Source organism: Ailuropoda melanoleuca, chromosome X, assembly GCF_002007445.2.
Source record: "Ailuropoda melanoleuca isolate Jingjing chromosome X, ASM200744v2, whole genome shotgun sequence".
Lineage (NCBI taxonomy): Eukaryota > Metazoa > Chordata > Mammalia > Carnivora > Ursidae > Ailuropoda > Ailuropoda melanoleuca.
Window position 1 is genome coordinate 106,871,350 of NC_048238.1, and position 26,913 is coordinate 106,898,262.

The 26,913-nt window shown below is 36.5% G+C and overlaps 1 protein-coding gene across 15 annotated transcripts in view; it reads left to right on the top strand.

Moving 5' to 3' along the window:
* The window catches only part of FMR1 (FMRP translational regulator 1), a 39,440-nt gene extending 13,058 nt beyond the window's left edge, over positions 1–26,382 (top strand). Inside the window, exons 3-17 of one of the 15 annotated variants that reach the window (XM_011224321.3) lie at positions 839–932; positions 3,780–3,851; positions 4,131–4,279; positions 5,411–5,504; positions 5,587–5,703; positions 7,907–8,077; positions 8,172–8,250; positions 12,141–12,250; positions 13,721–13,855; positions 14,355–14,417; positions 16,747–16,833; positions 19,340–19,535; positions 21,082–21,264; positions 21,741–21,823; positions 24,033–26,382. In XM_011224321.3, the coding sequence (XP_011222623.1) occupies positions 839–932; positions 3,780–3,851; positions 4,131–4,279; positions 5,411–5,504; positions 5,587–5,703; positions 7,907–8,077; positions 8,172–8,250; positions 12,141–12,250; positions 13,721–13,855; positions 14,355–14,417; positions 16,747–16,833; positions 19,340–19,535; positions 21,082–21,264; positions 21,741–21,823; positions 24,033–24,143 (1,744 nt within the window). In that variant the 3' untranslated portion in view covers positions 24,144–26,382. Of the gene's footprint in view, positions 1–838; positions 933–3,779; positions 3,852–4,130; positions 4,280–5,410; positions 5,505–5,586; positions 5,704–7,906; positions 8,078–8,171; positions 8,251–12,140; positions 12,251–13,720; positions 13,856–14,354; positions 14,418–16,746; positions 16,834–19,339; positions 19,536–20,255; positions 21,265–21,740; positions 21,824–23,981 lie in introns of those variants that run through there. The other 14 variants (XM_011224324.3, XM_011224326.3, XM_034648916.1 and 11 more) reach the window with 14 other exon arrangements.
* Positions 26,383–26,913: the final 531 nt, after the last annotated feature.

A 26,913-nucleotide genomic window follows, 5' to 3' on the forward strand; every position in this document is an offset into this window, starting at 1 on the left:
TAGCACTTTTCTCAGTAGGATTTTACTAAAGAAAGCTCTTTAGGAAAAAACCCAGAAATGACTGCTGCAGCAGTTGAGTCCTGCAATGTTTTTGCAAAGTTTGTCTTTTAATATTTTATATTATTTTGGATATAAAAGAATAAGTTGGTGTTTTTCAAAATTGTTCCATATTTATTTTAAATTTAAAAACATAGGCAACTTATCAAACTCCTGTAGGCTGTCTCCATCGGGTTTCTGTGGTTTAACAGACCCCACCAGGCCATGCTGATCAGCAGCCAGCTATCCATGGCAAGAATTGACCACCTCGTGGGATCTTAAATTTAAAGGGGGAAAAGTGAGTTGTGAATTCCTGATGTGCTGGCTGCCCCATTTTGCTTGGGAATTAGAGGGCATTTAGGACCAGTTTCTGTGGTCCTTAGAATGTGGTTAAAATTCTTTTGCAAGTAGAAGTATGGTGATGATGTTACTAACACTTACTGATACTAACATTTAATTTAAGCATCAGAGGAAATTGCTGTTGTGGCCTTGCATTTAGCACTCTTAGAGGTTGAAATTACTGAAAGAAAGACCTGTTTGGAAAATTGTAATGTCAATCTATTGTGTGTAGGGGAATATTCCAAATAGAACTACAAGGCTGCTATGCTGCATGCAGAGTTTGTTGAAATGTTTCTACATTGCCATTATGCCCCACTCAGCAAAACACTGACTGTTTTAAAAAGCATTTGCTTCTTTAAACTAGAAAAACAGAAGGTCACACTTAACCAAGAGTTGATGGCATTGTGGTCATTGTTTCCATTAAACCAGAAAGCATATTAATTATGTGTTTGCTTATTTGCAGCTGGCAGCCAGAGAGGCAGATTCCATTCCATGATGTGAGATTCCCACCACCTGTAGGTTATAATAAAGATATAAATGAAAGTGATGAAGTTGAGGTAAGTTTCCCCTGCCCTCAAGTTACTAAGCACTGAAGGAGTGGGTGCATTTAATTTGCCTGTGCCTTTTGTACCTCTTGTCTTTAACATAGCTTAAACTTCCTTGAAAATTATAGCTGTGATGGACAAGTGTTTTTGATTGAGCCATCTTAATAATGATCTGAAATACTACATGATGCTTAAATGTGGCTGCCTGAGCAGCACTGAGGGCGCATCGTTGAAAGTCACTGCTAATTTCCTTTGCCTGCTAGGAAATTCCTTTTACCCTTTCCTTCAATCTCTGAATCTTTATTTGAATAATGTGTTGTTAGCTTACAACTTTGTCTCCATTTTAAGCAAAATGGATTAGGAAAATTAGTTTTACAAAGGAGAAGAAATCATGCCTTGTAATAGAGCAGCATTCTAGAATTTCTTTAAGTAGTAGTAAATCCTTTTGGTGTATTAAAAACCCAGCTATGAGTTTTAACATAAACACGTTTAGGGAAAACATCTTTTCACTGGGCATGCTGTGAACCACCTGCCCGTATACCATTGATGTCTTTGACCAAGATGTGCTCTAGAGATATAACACATGAACAAAAACATTGTGTTTATAATTTCTCTAGCCACTGAAAATTGTTTTGGGACTTAAAGCACTTGGAGTCCGCTTTATGTTGTAGTTGATCTGTGTAGTATCCTCTCCTTCCTCCCCTTTCACACCATTTTAAGTTGCTTCTCTTCTTTCTCCACAATATCTTGTTAATAGTTGCAACTTCATGAATATTTGTGGTATGAAGGAAGCAGCTAAGTAGACATTTATGTACAGGTAAGGTGTAAAGTGTACTAGGTCCTTGAATTCTTATTTCCTGTGCTAGGGTACAGATGGTGCAGTGAAACAGAAGAGTCCCCTGCCTTTGATGAGGTTGCATTCTAGTCAGGGTAGCTAATACTATGGCAGATGGAAGAAAAAAGTAAGAAGATGGAAGGTGATATAAGGGCAGGAGTACTATTCTAGAAAATACTCAGGGAAGGTCTCCAGATGTTCAGGCCTGTGTTCTTTTCTCTTTCTCAAGTAGAATAAAGTACTATGTAATTACCAAAAATGTACTCAGTACCCTACTAGGTATAAGGGCCTGGGCTTGGTGTTGTGAGGGATCCTAGTAGGAAACACAAACATTGTCTGTACTTGAGGACCTTTAGTTTTTCACTTGCCCAGGAGACTACAAGCTGCCTGAAGGCAAGGACATTTGGTCTGTCTGTGTCAGAAATGTTCTAATAGGGGCGCCTGGGTGGCACAGCGGTTAAGCCTCTGCCTTCGGCTCAGGGCGTGATCCCGGCGTAATGGGATCGAGCCCCACATCAGGCTTCTCCGATATAAGCCTGCTTCTTCCTCTCCCACTCCCCCTGCTTGTGTTCCCTCTCTCGCTGTCTGTCTCTGTCTCTGTCAAATGAATAAATAAAATCTTTAAAAAAAAAAGAAAAAAAAGAAATGTTCTAATAATGTTGGGGTGGACAATGGAGACTTTTTTTTTTCCAACTAAGTCACATGACAGGTGGTGACCAATGAGATGCTGTTGCTAAAGTGGCCTTACTGTATTGCCTCACAGTGATACATAACTGAGGTTATTGCTCTAGCTAGAAAAGAGTTGGAAGGGCCTGATGGTGGCAAGAGGGAAAGGTAGGTTAAATTAAGTTGTATTAGTCACTGTATTATATGACCATTAACTTAGGTTATGAAAGGGACACAAGACACCAGGTCTTTTGGTCTGTCTGTATCAGGAATGCTCATAATAGTGATGGATTAAAGGAAATTTTCCCCAACTTAGTCACATGACAGGTGGGAGACCAATTAGATGCTATTGCTAGGATGAACTCACTGTATTACATAACAATTAACTGAGGTTATTTCTCTGGCTAGAGCAGAATTGAGAAGAAGTGATGAGGGCAAGAGAGAAAGGTAGGTTAAGCTGTATTTAATCACTGAGTTGTGTGACTTTTAACTTCAGTTGTAAAACAAAGACAAGAATTGGAGCCTTAAGTTACTCATCAGCCTTAAGCTCTGAGCTCTCTCTCCTCTCCTCCCTGCCCCCCTTATTCTCCATACTTTCTGCTTGAGTATTTTTGTTTGTCTCTTCATGTATACTGTGCTCTTTTCCCATTAACCTTGATTTGCTAGTGTCTTTACAAAAGGTTCCATGCTGCACATCGTAAGTGAACTTTGACGTGGTCACCAGAAAGATCGGTTAGAAGAACTGATCCAGTATGTGAGAGCAGGAAGGTGGTATCCAGAGGATAGCCAGCATGGAGTTGTCCGTTTTAGTGGAGAGAGAAAGGGGACAGGAGACCAGAGAGTGACCAGGGATCTGTTCATTTAGGCACCAGGCGACATGAATGCCAGGGTGGTATCCTTAGTGGGCTTGAGCAGTCAGAGGCCTCACCCATTTAGTGACCAGGCAGTAGGCCAGGGTTAGTAACTTCCAATCAGTTATTTACTTACTAGAGTAAAACAAAAACAAGTTTATACATTTTTAGATACATTTTCGTAGTTGACAAAGTATCCAAGGCAAGTATGCCCAGGTTTCTGAGCAATCTGCTTTTCTTGAGCGTTCATATACAGAGGACTGATTATTACTGATGTGAAACAAAGAAAATAGGAAGGTGCTTTGTACAGGGCTCTCCCAGGTAATCCAGTAGTTTCTGATTATGTATCTATGACTGACTGTAGGGTTGCAGTCCGCTTTAAGGCATACAGCATATGGGTTTGAAAGACAACTGGCTCATTTTAAGAATTTTCTTCAATGTCTGATAATCTGTAGATTTCTGAATGATGTTAATTATGAAATAATCTATGTTGTAATTTTTGTGTAGGTTTATTCCAGAGCAAATGAAAAAGAGCCTTGCTGTTGGTGGTTAGCTAAAGTGAGGATGATAAAGGGTGAGGTAGGAAACTGCATATTTAAAATTTTTTGTACTGTTTGCCTTTTCTAAACCCAGGTATTACATTTCAGTGTGGATTTCTGTTTTAAAGTAATCTCTAACTTAAGTCATTTTATTAAAATGTTTTCTCTACATGTTCAGTATGTTTTGTGTGTTTTAGTTAATTCATCAAGTAGAGTTTTTTCTTCCCTCTAGAGAACTTAAAAATAACTGTATAGGTATAGCTTATTGTTCTCCCTTTAAAAACTATGACCAGGAATGACTTTTATCTATTTCTCTCAGTTTTATGTGATAGAATACGCAGCATGTGATGCTACATACAATGAAATTGTCACAATTGAACGTCTACGATCGGTTAATCCCAACAAACCTGCCACGAAAGATACTTTCCATAAAATCAAACTGGACGTGCCAGAAGACTTACGACAAATGTAAGTCGGTATGCAAGAAGTGCTGAGAACTTACAGGTGATATGCAATTAATTTAAAAGAATATAAATTTTAAAATAATAGATATTAGTTTTTAAATTCAATAAACTTTGGCAAAAGTGGTTTGCAAAAGTTGTGAAAAAAATGTCTCCTTTAGCTTTTCCAGTTAAATAATCAAGGCAGCACTGCACTTGTCTAAACTTCACTGGCTAGATACATAGCTAATGTCCATTTGTTATCTAAAATACACTTTGTTCATAGAATTTTGAAATTTTACAATCAGTTAGTATAGATCTTCTGTCATAAGTCACAAATCAAATTCTAGACAATGAAGATTTCTCCAGGTCTTTTTCCTTTAAGTTAATATTTTCAGGTAAATATGTAATAAGTAGAGTTAAAGAAGCTTCCAGAGGTTGTCTCAATCTTATCATCCTTGGTCTGGAGTAATGCTTAAAGACTTTTTAGGTAAGAGATTCCTTTTTAAAGGTCTCATCAAGGGGGTATAATGAGTTTGATTTGGATATGTCACACTTTAGATAAACATTAACTTGCAATTCAAAATGCATAGAAATCCTGCTTTTTGACTGAAGAGATTGCATATTTATGTAAATTTTTGTGCTTTCTGGTTCATATACATTTCCTTCTCTCAAGTTGGTAAACAGTTTTTCTGTAGAAAAGCAGCAGAATAAAATTGGGTACCATGTAGCTATCCCCAGAAGTTTTCAACAGTTAAGAAAATTACTAATCATATGTAATTGAAATAAGGAAGCTTCAGAGGAGAGTGACTCTCCTAAATAATGTCATCTTTGGTAATCTAAGACCACAAGCAATCCCTTAAGAGCATAACCAGTTTTTTCCTTTCTCTGTAATCTCAGATTTTTGAATGGGCTGAGTATTAACAGAGATGGACAGCAAAGGAACCTTTCTTTGTAATCTCAAATACTTTAGTGGGCTAAAAGTATTTCAGGGATGTACAGCAAAGGAATTAAACTTTTAAACGCATATAACGTTTTGCATGTATCATGTTTAGTATGAATTCACAGTTCTACCAAGTGCAAATCTCTGCATATACTTATGCCAGTAGTTGGCAGTCATTCATCTTAACGTCACAGTGGGTATTCTTTTTATTTCTAGGTGTGCCAAAGAATCGGCACATAAGGACTTTAAAAAGGCAGTTGGTGCCTTTTCCGTAACTTATGATCCAGAGAATTATCAGCTTGTCATTTTGGTGAGTGTTTTTGACTTGTCTATTTTGGTGTACTTCATTTGGAGTATTTGATAATAATGGTGTTAATTCAAATATTGTTTAGTCTATCAATGAAGTCACCTCGAAACGAGCACACATGCTAATTGACATGCACTTTCGGAGTCTGCGCACTAAGCTGTCCCTGATACTGAGAAATGAAGAAGCCAGTAAGCAGCTAGAGGTATGTGACTTTCCCTAGTGCTGCTTGTAAGGCTATCTAGAAATGATAACTGTGGAGTTACAAAACTTGAATATGGGCAGGTTGTCCTTTATTTACTGTTTCTTAGCAATTTCCCTATATTTTATATTTTGAAAAATTAAATTATACAAAGCCTAATCATACTAAAGTTTTTCATGCCTAAGGTTTCAGAATGAAGCTGCAGTTGATATATATTAAGGAACTTCTGGTCAACTCACTTTTTCTAGAAGTTCATCAAAACTGCTAATAAAATGAGGCAATGCTTCTTCCATATAACATGTTATCATTTAAGTACTAGAGAGTATTTAAATATCTAATCATATTCCTTTCATTATGTATGTTTATCTCTGTTTAAAATGGTATAGAACTTCTTCATTCTAATTGGTTGTCACTCTTTAAAACTCCTGTCTTCAGATTCCTGCCAGAGGCTATTTCCCTAACTTACTATTTCGTCTCTTCAGGTGCATTTTATCTACTTTTATTAATCTTCCAGTAATTTCCATCACCATACATTTATTTTCATTGATAACTATCTAGTACTTCCATCCATAACCGTAGAAACTAAATGGATTTTAATGTCCCAACTCAAGTGTATTACTGTCAGATTCCAGAGTTCTTCGTCATTATTCATTTCATTAGAGGGAAAACACCATGCAGTTGAAATAATAATAAAAAAAAAAGAGTTCCAAATTGCATATTAAGAGAGAAGGTAATCAAGGCTGTAGTCTTGTAAAACCCTGTGAAACTTGCCATCTTCCCACTTGATATGTGATTGCTGAACTCTTAGCAGGAGAGGAGATACTCATATCTCCTTTTGCTACTTTGTTTTCCTTATGGCCATGGAGGTCTGTTTAATTGGTTTTTTACTCTCATTCTTTCTTGATGTCCCTATGTTCACACATTGTGGTTTCTTTAGCAATTCTCTCATAACGTTTAGGCCAGAACAGCCTCCTTATTTTCATTGTGAGTATTATGAAAAATATACTCATGCCTCTTCTTAAACATCCAGTTCTTCTTAAATGATCTGTTATGATACCTTTGGCTTACCATTTATCAGTGAATTATCAGTGAAAAGAATAAACTAGGTGAATGAATCAGGATGCAAAAAACAAGACTTCGTGAAAAGTCTTAGGAATATTTGATACATTTTGTTACTCTGATCTACAAGATGGATATTAGACTTTTTAAAATTGTTTACAGTAGTTACCCTCATACATTCCAATTAGCAGGTATGTTGAATACTGAGAAACTAGTGTGCATGCCTATCTTTCCTCACTACTAATATTAAAGAGATCCACATATCCAGATAAGAAATTTCCATTTTTCAACATGAGCCACTAATATGTTTGGTTTTCATTAATGGCATGCTAGAACTAAACATTAAATTTTGATAATGCTGTTTAAAGAAAGAGCAGTATCCACAATTTTGGGGTGTCAAGTGTGACGTAGTTCAGTCATTACTGAATATTTAAAAGAATTCATCATACTTGTGGATCCGGATCACAGGTTCTTACAGACTCTCGTATTAGGTTGCAGGTGCATATGCAAGATAAGTTGTAAATCTTTGGTGTTCTGTAATCATTTGATTTCATGACTGCACCAACAATTTTTATGATTCCATTCCTCAGGTTAGGGAGGTGGGGAAAAGAGAGTATTTTAATACCACCACTTCATCAGAGGGATGGATATCTGGACCACAATATCTAATGATAAGTTATATAAATGGTACAGTTTCCAGGAAAAAAAAACTGAAAAAATATGTATGTATATGTACTGATATCCTTTAATAAAAATGAGGTGAATACAATTTTCTGTAAAGATGGTATTTAATTTTTTTTTTTTTGTTTTGTTTTTTTTACTTAAGTAACACTGAGTCTGTCAGATCCGGTGAGCTGGTTTTTATTTGGGAACATTTGAGCTGCTTCTTAATTATTACATTATTGATGTCATTGGTTACGTAAGGCAGCCTTGCAAGTGGGTTTTCAAAAGTTACCTTGGAAACTTGACAAGAAGCCCTTTCCTATTAACAAAAATATATCAAATGATATAGACCTTCAGTAACCTAAATTGAAACTAATTTATAGGCCCCTAATATATAGGGTCAAGATAATTTATATGGCTGACCTAAATACAGTTGTCTTAATAGTTGATAAAGCATATTAATGAGATATGCATTTCTCTTTAGAGTTCAAGGCAACTTGCCTCAAGGTTTCATGAACAATTTATCGTACGAGAAGATCTGATGGGTCTAGCTATTGGAACTCATGGTGCTAATATTCAGCAAGCTAGAAAAGTACCTGGGGTCACTGCTATTGATCTAGATGAAGATACCTGCACATTTCATATTTATGGAGAGGTAAATATTTTACTATGTATTTTTTTTCTAAAATAACAAACAATATTTCATATGGCTCTTCTTTTGCCTTAAATCTTTTCCCTTTTGTTGATAGGATCAGGATGCAGTGAAAAAGGCTAGAAGCTTTCTTGAATTTGCTGAAGATGTCATACAAGTTCCAAGGAACTTAGTTGGTGAGTTAGAAATTACTGTTGACATACACTACAAAAATACCAGTTAGGGAAACAGTTTAGTTACACCGATAGAATTCAATGTTCACTCACATGGGGAGTCATTTAATTGAAGCTTAATCTTTGAAATATGGTCTGTTATGGTATACAGAAAATATTTGATAAATACGATACTCAAAAATTAGAAGGTATACAAAAGATACTGCTTTGCTAGTTCAAACCTACTAGTGCCTGGAAGGATAAGTTTTGTACAGCCTCTTCAGCGTGAATTTTCTGTATCTTAAAATTAAACATTTTTTCAAGGGGTGTCTGAGTGGCTCAGTGAGTTAAGCATGCAACTCTTGATTTCAGCTCAGGTCATGATCTCAGGGTCCTGAGATCAAGGCCCCACGTTGGGCTCTGTGCTCAGCAGGGCGTCTGCTCCTCTCCCCCCCTTTTCCCCTCCCCCCCACTCAAGCTCGTGTGCATACTCTCTCTCTCTCTCTCTCTCTGAAATAAATAAATTTTTAGGGGTGCCTGAGTGGTGCAGTCAGTTAAGCATCCAACTCTTGGTTTCAGCTCAGGTGGTGACCTCAGAGTTGTGGGATTGAGCCCTACATTGGGCTCTGCACTCTGTGCAGAGTCTGCTTGGGACTCTCTCCCTCTGCCCTTAAACCCTGTGCGTTCTCTTTCTCTCTCTCTCATATAAATAAATAAATCTTGTAAAAAATCAGTCTTAAACCATTTTTTCAAAATGAATGACATTTGAGGGCTTTATAATTTGGAGGATATTGGATATTTATTGGATCTCTCTGATGGGGCTATGACAGCATTCTGCATTATCTCTGAGTTGAAGATCTGAATGTAGGTTACTTAAATCTAATAAGTCGCAAAGCTAAAAGTAACTCTGAATGTCTCTGGGGCTTTTTGCAACATCGATAATTATTCATTTTGTCTTTGAGTACTGTTGTTTCATTACCATCATCATTGTAAGTACCAGTAAATACCAGAAACTCTCTACCAATATTCTCAAATGATGCAGATATCTTTAGCAGAACATATCAAAACAAGTTACAGTGTTTTTTAAATCAAGAACACTACCTATGTCTTTAGTTTATACATAAAATTGGGATATACTGCCTATACATTTTTTATTTTCTGAACTTGATATCACAGCTGATTATAAAAAGTAATGCATGCCCTTTGGAGAGTTTAAAGAACAAGAAAATAAGGACTTATATGCATTTTGTTCCCATAGTTTCAGTCCTGCTTAGCCTGCTTTTTTTTGTCAGCATAGAATTAATAAACATCTTCCTATGCCATTAAAAACACTTGGAATAATATTTTTCTCTTGAATAAAATTAGTTCAGTGATAAATACTAGTGAAATTAATGCAGAATTATTCATTCAGCTGTGTTCTACAGGCAGCTAAAGAATGTGATGTTACTGAGATAACTTGGACACTGTTGTGTGTATAGTGCTGTCCTTATTACCTCAGGATAAGTGGGGTTTTGAATGATTCTTACTTTCCTTTTATTTACAGCTTGTCAAGCCAATTGCATACATTTTATAGTTAGAAAAGTTATTTTAAATTTAGAAATTCTTATATAGCCAGTAGACAGTTTTATCAGTAATTACCAAACAGAAACTTATGTGTCGGATTCACTAACGTTCACTTGGGAGATGGCATGATGCCTCTAGGGGAAAGTTCTTGGGTGTTGGAGTTGGAGTTGGATTTAGATTTCAGTCCTTACCTCACCTTTTGGTAGCTATTTGGTAGCTCACCTTGAATCTTATTTTCCTTACCTCTAAAAAATGTGAATAATGTCCACCTCGCAGAGTTGCTGTGATAAGTAAACAGGAAGATGTGGATAGAAAGGTTTAGATAGATGTACATTACCTAAGCTCTGAACATAGTAGGGGACTCTGTAAATGTTACTTCTCTTTTCTCCTCCTCATGTAGAACACTTGCTCCCGTTTCAGTAGGCAGAATTGTAGTAAGCTGTCCTGGGATTTGGAAATGACTGTGTGGTGTAGAATTGCGTTATCTGCTGTTAAAAGTAGGTTCTACCTCTGCTCACACCTGAAGAGAAGGGGGTTCCAGCCGTGACCTTGCACCAGAAAGCCTGCTGAAGTACAATCAGCCTGGGTTTGGTTTTGTTTCTAGTGAGTAAAATAAAACAATTCTGTTTAGAGATGGTCTGCTACAACACTGGGAATGTTGAGAGTTTTCAGAAAGCATTTTTGTATAATAAGAGATTTGGCAAGGCAGATCTTTAGGGAGATGTCTGATTAGTATTGCATGAGTTTTCCTTGAGTCCCACAGTATGATTTATGATCTCTTTATTTTTCACAAACTCTCTTTAGCATGTACATGAATTTGTCATTCTTTTCTAAAAATTTCCTTGTTTTTCATCCACTTTGACAGTGAACTGGTTTAATTATTCAGTTAATTATGTTAACACATAATACTTAGGATAGTTAAGATATTAACAGCAGCATGTACCAAGCTCATTTTTCTTTTTCCTGACTCATTTAGATCTTTATTAAAATCCCATTAATCCATGAAAATATAAGTGTTATAGATTAAAAACAAACTGTGGGACGACTCCATGTAACTTCTTTTTCCCCCCCACCTCTTTTCATTTGAAGACAAGAGGAGCAGAAATAATTGACAAAAGGACCTACCTATATCAGGAGTCCTGATTTAGTGTCAGTTCTGTTCCCTGACCACTAACCAGTCAAAAGAGGTGATAGGGATGAGTGGGGCTGCCAGACGTGGCAAGAGTGCCGGGGTTATGCTGATTAGAAGAAACACAAGTTCCTGTTGTGAGGCTTTCCCTGGGTTCTTCTGTAGGACTGGCTCAAAGCAAATTTTGGCTTCCACTTTTTTCCCCATCCCTGCCTTAGATGAGGTGGTGGGACAAGCACATGATGGTCTTGGCCGGTGTAAGGGTGCTCTTAGGTACCTTGGGAGGGCACTTAGAACCCAATGTAATTCACATGTAGACTCCTGGAACCGATAGTTCTTTTATTTGCAGTCTTGCTTTACGCAAATGCATGATGATGGCTATGAAAGCAGTCATTTCCCAGTTGAAGGATATGATTGAGTTTTATGAAATGAGGGAAAGAATGCCTATTTATTACCAGTATTTGAAGTCTCTGGAGTTTTAATAGATGGTATTGAATAATAGCTAATCTTGAACTGGTTTTAAGTTTTTTCTTTGTGGTTTTGAGTTATCTTAAAGTGTGATTTCTTAATCCTTTATTCTGTGACTAATAAAGATTAAGAAGTCACATTTCACCTTTTAATATACTGGTACAATGTATGAGTGATACACAGGAGTGATATTATGTTAACACAGTGGCCTGAAAAAGGTACACTTCTTTTAGATGTATGTACAGCTGCTTAAATCCCTTTTAAACTTAGAGTATCTTTTATAAATGTGACATATAAAATTCTAAAAATATTTACCATGGGCAAAGAAGCAAATTTAAATCAGGTACAGACAGAACTAAAATTGTCGAATAAGTGAATGTATTTTCTATTATCTGTCCTTTTCCTTAATTCCTTTCACAGAACTTTGCAGAAAGAGTGATACATACCACTGTACCAGCAAGTTCCAAGTAGACCCTTTTATGCAAAATAAGAGCCTGTGTTTGAACTTCCTTAAAAATTCAAAATTACCCCATCAATTCCTGAGATTTAAATACCTCTGAAACTTGACCAAAGTAGTTTAAACAGTGACAGCCTAATAAAACAGAAAGCCAGTTTAACTCTGTCTTTTTTCAAAGAGTTTTTGTTTTGGTTTTGAAATCTTACGGTTTTATGTGATAGTTACAGTGGGGTGTGCTTACTGGTTTGAGATATATGTTTTTAGAACCAAACATGAATTATTCATTTCTTAACTTAGGCAAAGTAATAGGAAAAAATGGAAAACTGATTCAGGAAATTGTGGACAAGTCAGGAGTTGTGAGGGTGAGAATTGAAGCCGAAAATGAGAAAAGTGTTCCACAAGAAGAGGTATGTTATAGTGCATGTGTTTCTGGTTTGTCTGATAAAAATTTCGTATTGTTTTATTCAACATTTTAATTTAGAAGCCTCTGTACTATGCACGTGCTGGGAATGTAAAAATTCTGACAATTAGTTATGCCAGTCATTGTCATAGCTGGAGAGTGACTTTGGGACTAGTTACTTGAACGCCTTCAGATCTTCTCTCTCAGTCTTTAAAATGGATGTTCATAAATTTTAAAAAGAGTATAAGGCACATTTGAAATATTACTTAATGTTGCTGACAGAGACCAAGTTGGGACACTAGTTAGGTCTTCTGGCTTTCATCCTTTGTCTTTTTTAGTTTGTGTTTATGTGTGTTTATTTTGTGTGCTTTAAATTTTTATCTGGGCATAATATCTCTTCCCAGTCATTAAATTTTATAACCCTCACTTTTATCTTCATGAATATATGCTTTTTGGTTGCAACTTTTTAAAGTATTTGTGTGGGTTGGGGGAGGTAAGGGTGTGCTCTTCTGTACAACAATACTATTTGGGGAACCCTCTTACACTATTGGTGGGAATGCAAGTTGGTACAGCCACTTTGGAAAACAGTGTGGAGGTCCCTCAAAAAGTTAAAAATTGAGCTACCCTATGATCCAGCAGTTGCACTACTGGGTATTTACCCCAAAGATACAGATGTAGTGAAGAGAAGGGCCATATGCACCCCAATGTTCATAGCAGCATTGTCCACAATAGCTAAATCGTGGAAGGAGCCGAGATGCCCTTCAACAGACGAATGGATTAAGAAGATGTGGTCCATATATACAATGGAATATTACTCAGCCATCAGAAAGAATGATTACCCACCATTTGCAGCAACATGGATGGGACTGGGGGAGATTATACTAAGTGAAATAAGTCAAGCAGAGAAAGACAATTATCATATGGTCTCACTCATTTATGAAACATAAGAAATAGCAGGGAGATTGGTAGGAGAAGGAAGGGAAGAATGAAGGGGGGGTAAACAGTAGGGGGAATGAACCACGAGAGACTATGGACTCTGGGAAACAAACTGAGGGCTTCAGAGGGGAGGGAGGTGGGGCATTGGGATAGGCCGTGATGGGTATTAAGGAGGGCACGTATTGCGTGGAGCACTGGGTGTTATATGCAAGCAATGAATCATGGAACACTACATCAAAAACTAAGGATGTACTGTATGGTGACTAACATAACATAATAAAAATTAAAATTAAAAAATCCCCCCAAATTGCCGTAATTTTCACATATTGTCTAGTCTTCTTTTGTGAAAGGTTCTTTTAGCTGATGTTATTAGATCTTTTGGGAGTTTTACTGTATAATATTTGCATTCTCTAATTCTGTCTGTCAAAATGTTTATAATAATTTATATTATTAAAATATGATCATTGATACAAAACAGGGCTAAATACAGTCTTTTAAATTGGTCCTTTTTTCTCTTTTGTGTTTTGTGTGTTTTACCAAGGAAATCATGCCACCAAATTCCCTACCTTCCAGTAACTCAAGGGTTGGACCTACTCCCTCAGAAGAAAAAAAACATATAGATATAAAGGAAAACAGTGCTCATTTTTCTCAACCTAACAGTACAAAAGTCCAGAGGGTAAGAAATATTTGTCACTTTGAATTATACTAAAAGGAATTTCTTTGACCCAGATGTCACAGTTCACGTTTTGGGTGTTTTCTCTGGTTAGGTTTACAGGCTACTCATTTTTTTTTTTTGAAATCTTATTGCCAGCTTATGAGACGTTACAAACCGAAGTGATCCCTACTTCTCAGTTTACTCACAGTGACAAATATGATGGTATAAGCATAAAATATGGGGTTACAATTAATGATCACACTTTTTCTTTTGAGGGTGGTCTTTCATTTTTTCATGCTGTATCTTGAAATTTTGCAGGTTGTGGTAGCTCAAAATGTACCTTCTGTTAGATACATTTAGTTACTACTTAGAATCATATTCTAGAAACTGGTTTGCAATAGGTGAACTAACCTGTTTAGAAATGGGTTTAGAAGTCCTACAGTGAAAGTCCTGCGTTCAGGCTTCTGTGTATCATTTGTTATAGTTAATGACATCACTTGCATTCCTTATACTGCTTTAGGTGTTAGTGGTTTCATCAATTGTAGCAGGGGAATCCCAGAAACCTGAACTCAAGGCTTCGCAGGTAGGAAAACATTCCTTGAAAAATACATTTTAATTTTATATTTTAATGTTTATTCCCCTTGTTAAGAAAGACTACAAATGATCATCAGGGTTGGGGGATGGTGGAGGAGTGTTTTGGGGTATGTTCATCCATTGCCCTGGGGAGAAAGCTCAAGTTCCATCTTGTTGCTTATCGGGCCTTTCTTTGATGTTCACCTGTCCAGTGTACCTCTTATCATTCCCCCCTTTGCCTTCCAGAGTGGCTTGAACCACACTGAAGTACTTAGAGTTCTCTGAACACTATTATCTCTGTGTGCATATGTTTCCTCCACCGGAGTGCTCTTTACTGTCCAGCTTCTCACCTTGCTTTGACCTTAACTCCTTGTGCAGTGTTTCCTTGTGTACTTGCCACAGGTCTCCTCCCCCTGACTGGGCCAGGGGCCTTTCCTGCTTCTGTGTTCCAGTGTGCTTATCCCTGTCAGTAGCACTTCCTATGTAGACATTCACTTGTTAATCTCTTTGGCCACATCATGAGTTTCTTGAGGGCGCAGGGCCCCCTACCTGGCCTGCGAGAACTGTTTGTGGGGACAATGTTATGGCTCACCAGAGATTAAAAGCAAAAACTGCTATTTTATAAAGAGAAATATAACTACAAGTGGATTGGATATTCCTTTGTGCTGGGCAGCTCAGTTCTTATCCCAGTCAAGGAATCCCTTTCTTCTGGTGTCCATGTTGAAGGCCGCCGTTGTACCCTTGGCCCTTCTTCATTTTACTGTTCTGGTCCCCTAGTGATGTGCTCAAATCAGAGTGGCACTTGGGTACAACAACAGTTTGGATGCGGGGAAAGAGAAAATGTTTTAAAATTATTTGCTCCAAAGTGATCAGACTATATCTGTGACATAGGGTTTTTGAAGTTTATTTTAGACATACGTATCTAGAGGGAGGAGTATAGCATTTCGTCATATGACGTTTTGGAATATAATAAGGTTTAACTGCTTTGTAACAATGTCAGTTGGGGAAAAAACAGTCAAAAATGTTTTTGAGAATAGGAGATCTGATTCATAGGCCTGATTATTTCCATAGTTCATATATTATTCAATGCAAAAAAATCCATATGAAGCCCATGGGTTTTCAGTGGCACCTGACTCTTCAGGTGGTCATTGCTACTAGGAAGCAGTGCCTTGCCTACCAAGTAAAGGTCATTTTACAAGCATTATTTCCTGATTGGTCAGTTTTGTTCCCCATCAACAGCCATGTTCATGTAGAAGGGTAAAGAAAAAACCTGTTCCAGCCCCACATACATTTAAGATGCTGTCTCCTGAATGCATGCAAGCAGAAGCCGCCCAGCAGCAGCCACGCCCATCAGATGAAGGCTCTTTTCATTTAAAAGAGTGATACTTGCTAAAGAGACAGTCTCTTGATTTTTCACACCTAGAAACTTCACCTAGAAAGTTATATCCTCATCAAAGCCACCGTATGGTTTTCTGTAGTCATATGTGAATATCAGTAACCATGTGTATTTCTCCAGTAGCAAAATTATTGAAGCATTCTCGACTTTGAATGTCCTAATTGCCAGCTATTAGTTTGCACAACACCTGGGCTTCCTAGAACTTGTGACAAGAAATATTTTCTTTTCTCATTTGTACTGATGGGCTAGAAGTATAAATTGTTTAGTATACTCCTTTTTAAAACTCTGTCTTTGTACTGAAGTAGTACCATAGAGAAAAGATCAAGCTTTCCTTGTGATTCAACCTTTTATAATTTTTTAGAGTACATTATTGAAATTTATTGAAATGCTGAATTTTGTGCTCATGGATCTGCCTCTTACCCTCAATCCCCCACACAGAATAATTATTGCATTTTAATTTATCCTGATTCTTTTTGTTTGTGTTTTGTTCGTACTCTCTTGCCTTGGTTAGCAAAATGGATTTAGTTTTTACTACTGTGCACTAGTATTTAACTTTGAATTTCTCTTTAAAGAATTTGATGTAGATAAAACCTGTAGTGTATGAATTAGAGTACTTTAAAGTATTCGTTTGTTTATGCATCTCATGTCAGAGCTTGTATAATTTTGAGTTACGTAATTTGTGATTTTGCCAACATTGAATAGTAGCGTTTAAAACATAATCTGGTACACTCAAGGGGTTGCTGTATTGATCTGTCGTTATTCACAGTAGGTGTGTAAAATATGCCAACTACTTTGTTTCCCTGTATTGATTTACATTTTCAACAAACGTTTGTGTACCTATTGTTCGTCAGGCCCTCTGCTAGGGATTTAGTTATTATTTTCACTTTTGTCAGATTAATCCATTATTGATTTTATAGGATTATTGTTGCCATTTATTTTTCAGGGTATGGTACCATTTGTTTTTGTGGGAACAAAGGACAGCATTGCTAATGCCACTGTTCTTCTGGATTATCACCTGAACTATTTAAAGGTGAGAACAAGAAGAACTTTAACTTCTAATCCTTTTGTACTAAAATATAAAAACTCCACAGTCAGTCTTTCAGCAGTGAAGGTTCTTTCTAGCCTGTACATTACAATGAATGACCTGTAAAAGGTAATAGAGCAAATATTCACTTTGGTTTGCTTATTATATTCCTTCTGAAAGCACAAGTCCATTTTCTATCATTATAAATTTAAGGACCAATATCCCAGTTCTCAATAAATCCCTCTGTTTCCCATTATTTTTCTGCTAAACCCTTAACATTCAATGTAGGTACTCCTGTATATTGCCTTTTCATCCAGTTGATCCTTTCTAGCCTCTATGAGTTTTTTCCCAGGACGAATTTTGTGTCTGTTAACACTTGCCTTTGTTTGTCCCTTTTATGTCATTTTTCAAGGAAATCCCAGTGTTTCATGAAGTCCTCTGTTTAAATGTTTACCCTTTGTATTTTTCTCTATACTATGTTACACAAAATATAAATAATGTGTGTCTTGTAGATGCTCATTTTAGTATTTATACAGTTATGCCTCCTCTAGATTGCAAACTGGAAAACAGGAACTAGGAGGCTACAAGGTGTAGTGGAAAGAGCACTGGATTGGCAGGCCAGTGATTTGCTTCTAGTCTCTCTTCTACCGTGAGCTAGCTTATGTGACTTCAGGCAAGTCACTTCTCCCTAATAACTGGATGCTTTTTAAAATTTCTTTTAGCCAAAATATTCTATAATTCAATGAAATAAAATCTTACCCATGTCACTTTTATAATTTCTTCTTTATATCCATATGCATCAAAATTACAAGTGACTAGTACTAAATAGAATTTTTAAAATAATCCAGCATTTTATTTTATTTATGATCCTATCTTAATAAGAATATTTTTGCTGATTTCTTGAAAGAAATAAAAAATTTTAACTTGGATGCAAATAAGGGGGGATAAGTACAATAGTTAGGCATTTCGTTCATCTTATGGTGGTCATCAGTTAATAATTGAAAATGGGAAGGTTTCATCCAGCAAGGTTTGCATGGGTAGGATACCCCATTGGTTTGCTTATTTATTTTTGTTTTAAAGTGTGTTTTATTTGTAATCTGTCGTACGTGTTTTTCTTCATATTCTTAGTTTAAATAATTACGATGACCTGGAGAGTTAGGTTGCATTGTAATCAATCCCTTGTTCTTTTGACTAATGTTCTTTTTTAGATCTTTTTATTTATTCTTCACAATTGAATATCTTTTTTGGTTATCAGCAGCTGTCCTGTTGCCATTCTTTCCATCACCAGATCTTCCCTTGATTGGGCCTGGCATCTCTCACCGAAAGGTGACTGCTTTGCCCCAGTGGGATAAGCTGGACTACCATTCTGTTTTGCAAGATAACACCCATTCCATGAGCTATAACTATACTCTTGGAGCAAGCTACTCACTCAGTCTCTCCTTTGCTCAAGTCCTTTGTAAAACAGAAGTTCTGGTTCTGAGCACAGATTGAACGTATCTGCCCTTCTTTTCCAGAAGCTTCCACAACCAAGATTTTAAGAACTTAGCTTAACAGAGGCTTATCCAGCGACTGTCCATGTAGGCAGTCCCTATGATGGCTGCTGCTTTACTCAGACACCCAGTACTATTAGAGTTATGGCTCCAGTTCCCTATTAGCCAGTAAAGGAGATGTTTTATGGGTAGATTGGAAGGACAGAGGTTAGAATTGAGGCTTCACCTGAATTTGACAAAACCCAGCATATCAGAAGCACTGTGTGTAAGGGTCTGTCAGTGGACCCCAGGTGTATATTTTGATCAATATTAATACTGTTCGTTGTACTTGTTCTAGCAGTTGTAGTCTTTAAGAGGTTTCAAGGCATGATGTTAATATCTAACTTTTTTGGTTAGCTCTTAAATAGTTGTCCCCCCCCTTCCGCACCATATAAGGAATAGGAGCATTTTCAGTTCCCTGAAAATAATTTTTCCTTAATGGTGTAATCACATCCAAAGACCTACCATAATGTATGTTCTTTGAAAGCAGAAGATGGCCCAAACTCAGTGCTTCGTAAATTAAGATATTAACTGGCAAATATATTTCAATTAAGATTATTTACAGTGTGTGATTTTTTTAAGGTTGGCTTGTTAAACCTTAAATGTCATTTACCTGCATTTTAAAGTTGCTTTATTCAATATCCTATCATCAAGAAGTCCCCCAACTAGCATATCTGTGCCTTAACAGATTCTATTGGATAATAGTGCCAAATCAACTTTAAATTCTATTTAGTAGAAATTTAATGCTGAGTATTTTTGTTATAGCTCTAATTATGGACATCAATAATCTGTTATCTATAGTAATTTTTCTTTTTAAGGAGACCATTCAATTTCCTGATAATTCTGTGTAACAGTGTTTACTATAAATTTAGAACTGAAATTGAAATATTTCCAGTATATTTTTTTATCTGATGAAAAGGAGAAAGATATTATTAAGTAAAATGTCAAATTATTTTTACTGTTATCTTGTATATTTTAAATAGGAAGTAGACCAGTTGCGTTTGGAGAGATTACAAATTGATGAGCAGTTGCGACAGATTGGAGCTAGTTCTAGACCACCACCAAATCGTACAGATAAGGAAAAAGGCTATGTGACTGATGATGGTCAAGGAATGGGTCGAGGTAGTAGACCTTACAGAAATAGGGGGCACGGCAGACGCGGTCCTGGATATACTTCAGGTACAAACTAAGCATTTTACTCAGTAACTTTATCTGTTCCTAGACTTAATAGCTGCTAATCTCTAATATTCATTAGAACCCCATTATAACGGTTTCTCACTACATGGTTTCCGATTCACAGTGGGTCAAATTGTGTTGCAAGAGACATATAGAGTTAAAACCTGATGATAACACTTAGATTGTACAGGGCAGGTGTGAGTTCTGTCCACATTCTGACTGGGGATAAATCTGCTTAAGCCCTTGTGTGTTGATAACTTTCTTAAGGCCTTTCCTGATTTTATTACTGTATAGCCAAAATTTTTTTCATTTGTGTACTGTGGCTCATTTTTTGTCAGGCATGTGCTGGTCATACTTGCTGGATGGACTGTGTAAATCAGGGCTCTGCATCCTATGGCTCATAAGGTGAATTTGAGTGTCATGGCCAAAGTCAGCCCTAGGCACAGTCAAGAAGTAGGCAAAGTTTCTCTTTGCCTTCCCAGCTCTTCTGTCAGTGCTTCTTTCTTCTCTCCCAGTACCTTCCACTGAACACTGTCCCCACCTGCCAGTGCCTACTGTCTTTCTTGCTCAACTGTGTATCTACTATGTAACTTGCTAATGATGGTATAAGGTATAATCCATCTCACAAATATTTGCATTTCAAAAAGGAACTCTTTAAGATGGAAAAGCCTTCAAGATCCACAGGAAAGAAGCTATAATGGTGAAGCTATAATTGGTCATTAGCTCCAACAGAGGAAGAGAGAGAGGTAGTAGAGTTGATATTCTGGAGTGGGGGAGAGAGACACCTCCTCCTAAGGCCAACCTTGAACCTAACCCTTAACCCCTCTCCCAACAGTCTGTTCTTTTTGCTGTTGAAGTCCCACCTCACCATGGAGCTCTTTCCCCCCACTCCCATCCCCCCTACATCATTAACCCACCCCCTCACGCATAATGAGTTTATTTTAATAATTCCTTTATTAATGATAAATTATTTCAGTGGGAGTGGGAGGGAAGGTTGTGGACCAAGCATCAGGCAAGCATATCCCCTTTCAGCTAAGTTCAATCCCTAATCCCACAAAAGATCCTTCCCCGAGACAGTCGCCATGGTGGCCTTTGCCACCCTCTCAGAAGTGACCAAAATGTATGCATTCCCCTCTGTCCCTGGGCCAAACCTTGTTAAAAGGAACTCTCTTTATAGAGGTTTGTTTATCAAGGTATTGCATTTAACTGTTGTAGACAACTTTTCCCCCAGAGAGCACAGATGTTTCAAAGGAACACAGCTGTTTAATGATGTGGCATACTCAGGTTTGAAATTAGATGGCTAATAAAATACCTTTTATTTTTTTTAATGAGAACCAAAACATTTAAAACCAAAATTACCTCAAATATTGTGAAACCCTTCATTTTGAACTTAAGATAATTTGTTTTACAAAATGGAAGGTGATAATACTCTTTGGGCTTATAAATTGGGAAGAGTATTGGATTACCCCTGAAACGTCTCTGGAAGCTTCTGTTAACCTAATTTTTTTTTTAAGTCGGACAATGGTATATAACTTTTAACTCTCGATAGGAACTAATTCTGAAGCATCAAATGCTTCTGAAACAGAATCTGACCACAGAGACGAACTCAGTGATTGGTCATTAGCTCCAACAGAGGAAGAGAGGGAGAACTTTCTGCGCAGAGGAGACGGACGACGACGTGGCGGTGGAGGAAGAGGACAGGGAGGAAGAGGACGTGGAGGTGGCTTCAAAGGTACAGAGATGTTCATTTCTTAATAATTAAAGGTGAATTTTAACAGCTGAAGATCTATGAAAAATCTTGGTGATTCAAGGACGTATTACTAAAACCCCATTTTTCCTGTTTTATACCGGTCAACAGAGGAAAGGCTCAGCAGGAATCAGCGGAACATTAGCCTTCCATGGTTTGTGTAGAATATACAAATAAACACTGATAACTAGTTCAGCTTCTTTAGGGATTCTACACATAATGTGATCATTAGCTCAGGTTGACCTGTAACATAGTTGATGCAAAATTGTAATGCCTTTGAAATATTTTCTGCTTCTTGGTAGCTTGCTAAATTTCTAAGCATTATGTAACTGGAATCACTGGATTGTTGATTATATTTTAAATTCTGTGGTCTAAATAAATTGAGAATGTAGGAATAAAGAACTTCCAGTAAGCACATCAGAATCCGTTAACTGTTGAACCTTTTAAAAATGGCCCTATAGGAAATGATGATCACTCCCGAACAGATAATCGCCCGCGTAATCCAAGAGAGGCTAAAGGAAGAACAGCAGACGCATCCCTCCAGGTAAACTATGTGCCTCTTTATATCTAAATTACTTGAATTACTGTAGTTTGAGGCTTACGAGTTTATTTTACTTGATTTTTAAACATGTTCAAAAGTTGCAAAATGGAATGTGTGAAATGTTTTCCTTTCAACATTGTAACTGTGGGCAATCTTAGTTCTTCGTGACAAATATACAAAGAAAGTTTCTCTAGACTATGCAGTCTTAAGCATTTGTGAAGACTTTGACAGTCCGTTAGAACTTCAGTACCACGTTGGTGGTCCCCCTCCCTGTTCCCCCAAGAAAAGGGACATCCTGGAATGTACTGAGAAAGAGACCTGAGTAAACCCTGTGGAACCCTGTTCCCCTGAGTTTCAGGGATAGGGTGATCTCTTTGAGTGGAAAGTAAGGAAGAGAAGGCGTCTATCTCATAGGTAATAATCGTGATAGACAGGGCTGATGGTGCTTTCAGCTAGTACATGCTGAATCAGCCAGCTGTATGTTTATAACCAGCCCCTATTCTGAGATCCCATTTCAGTTGGTCATCACCAGTGCTGAACCCATTGTTAGATAATTTTTAAATTACTCCTGAGCATGTCAGACACTGTTGCTAAGTGCTTTGTGTGTGTGTTATCTCATTTAATCTTACAGCAGCCCCCTGAGGTAAGTAGTTTTATTTTTCTGTTCTTTAGGTGAGTAAACTGAAGCTTTCATAAAGATTCAGTCCTTTGTCCGCAGTCACATAGTGAGCATACAGTGGAGTGATATTTGAACCCTAGTGTCTGATTCCCAAAACCCATATTCTCCTCTGCTTCTTTAACTCTTAATCCTTAATCCAAGTAGTTAGGGTTCCTTATTGACTATGAATTGGCTTAGGACCAACACCCAAGATTAGTGAGATGCTTTTTAAGAGCAGAAACTTCATGACAGAGTATTCCGTAGGATTCATAGTAGTTGTAAGTAGGTGTTAACTATTGGCTGGTTCTTAAGGAATAGAAAAGACCTTAGATCTAGGTAAAGAGATGATGAAATGATGTACGTACATGTACTTTACAGAGGTGTAAGGCATTTATCTGCTGGCCTTTTAATTCCCTGCTTAAAGTGACATGTTCCAGGAATTTGGCAATCTGATCGTATTGATCAAAAGGATGTATATTCATAATTATATTTAAAATTAAAATGGGACATCAAATAAAAAGGTTGTGTTTTCTGTGTAGGTGAATAGATCCAAGTCAAAGCACTAAACCCTTGCCAGCCAGACATTTAGAACACACACAGAGCCCCAACACTTGGACACACTTTGAAATTAGAGATCTATGTAGCATTTGTACTTCAAGCAGATCAATATTATAGTTGTTTAAAGCCCATTGGTCAATATTATCTTCCTTTTATACAGCATCTGGAATTGTTAGCAATGCTTTAAGTGTTCTGTGTTGGCACTTAAACTATCGTATAAATCTTAGGATATTATTTTCTGAATTGCATTCATCTTTACACATGTCTTAGGATTCCAATCCTTCCTCACGTTAGTATTGTTGAATTTCCTCATACCATTATTATTCTTCAGATAGAGTTCAAGTTGTATGATCATCTGACTTGCCTTACTGAAAATAAAAGCTATAAGAAAGCAATGCTCAAATTTTTCTATTGTAAGACAGTGGGAGCCTCAGTTAAGAGAATGTTAATCTTGCCCATGATAGATAATTCAGGTGTAAACTCAAGTGAGTTGAGTTCTTATCCTGGTAAAGGTGGAATTGGAAGGCATCAATCTGGGTCCCTCTTGGGTTTCACAATCTTTAAGAATAACCCACTCTTTTGAACTCTAGTATTGTAGGTATATATTGTCTCGTAATTAGTAATAGTAAATCATTTTAACTATTTTTTATCTCTCGCTATTTTATTCTGCTTAGAAGAAGACATGGTAGGATTGTGAGTTTTTATCTAACTTTGGACACAATGAGATGACCAATGTGTTCCAGTTAAAGAAGAGGAGTGTTTTAAAATCATAAACTAAATTAAAAAATCCTGCCTGATCTTAATTTCTTGAACTTCCTCTGTTCTCACTCCCATTTCCCTTTTTAACATGTGGAACTTACACTTCAGGCTTAAATTTCTTGTCAGGCCAATTACAGATAACAATAGGATATGGTCTGTGTATATAACAACTATAACTTGTTCTAGATCAGAGTTGACTGCAATAATGAAAGGAGTGTCCACACTAAAACATTACAGAATACCTCCAGTGAAGGTAATCGGCTGCGCACGGGTAAAGACCGTAACCAGAAGAAGGAAAAGCCAGACAACGTGGATGGTCAGCAACCACTTGTGAACGGAGTACCCTAAACTGCATAATTCTGAAGTTACATTTCCTAAACCATTTCCATAACTCTTATTCCGTATTAGAAAACTTTGTTAGGCCAAAGACAAATAGTAGGCAAGATGGCACAGGGCATGAAATGAATACAAATTCTGTTAAGAATTTTATTTTTTTGGTATTGGCCGTAAGCAACAATTTTCAAATTTGCACAAAAAGATACGTTGAAATTTTGAAACATTGCTTTTAAGTATACTTTAACACTTCAGGGCAGGATTTTAGTTTGGTTTATTTTATAAAGTACTGAGCAGTGATATTTTTTGTTAATTTGGAACTTTTTTCTGCATTGGGTGATAACTTGCCGGTTCATTTCAGTTTTTCTGAATAAATAGCATTTTTGGTAATCATATTACACTTCCGTTTTCAATCTCCTGTAGAAGTCCATGAAATACTATGTCATTTCATGTCCTGTGTCAGTTTATGTTTGGTCCACTTTTCCAGTATTTTAGTGGACCCTGAGATGTGTGTGATGTGACGTTTGTCATTTTCATTAGCAAAAAAAAAAAAAAAAAGTTGTATGATCTGTGCCTTTTTTATATCTTGGCAGGTAGGAATATTATATTTGGATGCAGAGTTCAGGGAAGATAAGTTGGAAACACTAAATGTTAAAGATGTAGCAAACCCTGTCAAACATTAGTACTTTATAGAAGAATGCATGCTTTCCATATTTTTTTCCTTACAGAAACATCAGGTTAGGCAGTATAAAGAATAGAACTTGTTTTTGTTTTTGTTTTGTTGCACTGAAGTTTGACAAATAGTGTTATTGAGAGAGATGTGTAATTTTTCTGTATAGACAGGAGAAGAAATAACTCTTTTCATTTGAGAGAGGCTAAAATGTTTTCAGCTAGGAACAGATCTTCCTGGTCGAAAGTTAGTAGGATATGCCTGCTCTTTGGCCTGATGACCAATTTTAACTTAGAGCCTTTTTTATTTTGTCCTCCTCAAGTTTTGTGAAGTTTTTCATATTTTAATTTCAAGGTTATTTGGGGGAGATAGAAAGGTCATTTTCATGTGTGCATAATAATCCTGTGAAGTTACAGGTACTTTGTCTAAGGAACATTGGAAGCAGGTTAAATGTTTTATAAGCTTTGAAATATTAGGTCTAATGTATAAATGGAATTGGAAAGCAGACTAGAATGGGTTAACAAATACTTCTTTAGTTTTTTTTTTCTTTTGATTTTTGATGTGTTGGGTTTTGGTTCTGTTTTTGAGTCTTTTTTTATGAATGAAATTTACTGAGGAAAAATATGTGAAGGACCTTCACTCTTAAGATGTTATATTTTTCTTAAAAAATAACTCCAAGTAGGGGTACCACTGAATCTGTACAGAGCCGTGCAAACCGAAGTTCTGCCTCTGATGTATTTTGTGAGTTTGTTTCTTTGAATTTTCATTTTACAGTTACTTTTCCTTGCATACAAATAAGCATATAAAAATGGCAACAAACTGCACATGATTTCAAGAATATTAAAAAGTCTTTTAAAAGTATTGCCAAACATTAATGTTGATTTTTAGTTATTTATTCTGGGAATGTATAGTATTTGAAAACAGAAATTGGTACCTTGCACACATCATCTGTAAGCTGTTTGGTTTAAAATACTGTAGATAATTAACCAAGGTAGAATGACCTTGTAATGTAACTGCTCTTGGGCAATATTCTCTGTACATATTAGCGACAACAGATTGGATTTTATGTTGACATTTTGTTTGGTTATAGTGCAATATATTTTGTATGCAAGCAGTTTCAATAAAGTTTGATCTTCCTCTGCTAAATTGATGTTGATGCAATCCTTAACAAATGATTGCTTTTAAAATTTTAAGATAGGAAAAGAAATCTATAGAAAGTGTTCTGTTACAAAATGTAACTGTTACCACTGGAAGTTTCACATGTCATAGGAAGTTAGCTGTTATCTACCAACTTTCAAGAACCTGGTCTTGTTTAATAAGGTGGAAAAAAAATCAACAAAATGGTACAAAAGCACATTGTGCCATTACAATATGCACTAAGTCTCTTTTTTTACAAAGGCTGAATTCAGCAAGGCGCTAACTTGCTTAAATGTGAATTACTAACTTCTAAAACTGTAATTTGATTCACATGTTTTCAAATGGAGTTGGAGTTGATTCGTATTACAATATTTGTGTGCTAAACGTGTATGTTTTTCAGTTCTAAGTCATGTTTTTAAAATCTTATTAAAGTTTCAAAAATCTGAAGATTGTTTATCTAGATGTAAATTTTTATTAAAAAGTTGCACTTATGAAAAAGCAAAAAATTAGTCTGACAGATGTTTGCTCCTGGTCTTAAATTTCTAAATATAACAAATATTAGCAGAATCTGGGTGGGGGGAGTTATTTATCATGCAAAGTGCATATGCCTTGCAAATAATGTTTCATGTGCCCTTAAAAGGCAAAAACATAACTACTTGAAAATGATTCTCTGTATTCCCAGTTACAAGATTTCAACACATTGATTACATAGGTTGCCACCAAACCATATTAAACACATACTCCTGTCTGCACACACAGAAATATACCCTGCCATTTGGAAAATACTAAAGTGTCTATGGAGTTTAAAAAAGAAAATAAAACTTTTGATGTCAGTATCTCCATGATAAAATAAATGATGAGTTTGTAGGTAGATGGTGCCTGAAATGGTTGTTGTAGTCACTTCAAGAAGCTCAGGCACAGCCGAGAAAAAAGGGTAGAAGTAGGGAGGTGATTGGGTCAAAGTTCTCCGTGTTAGCA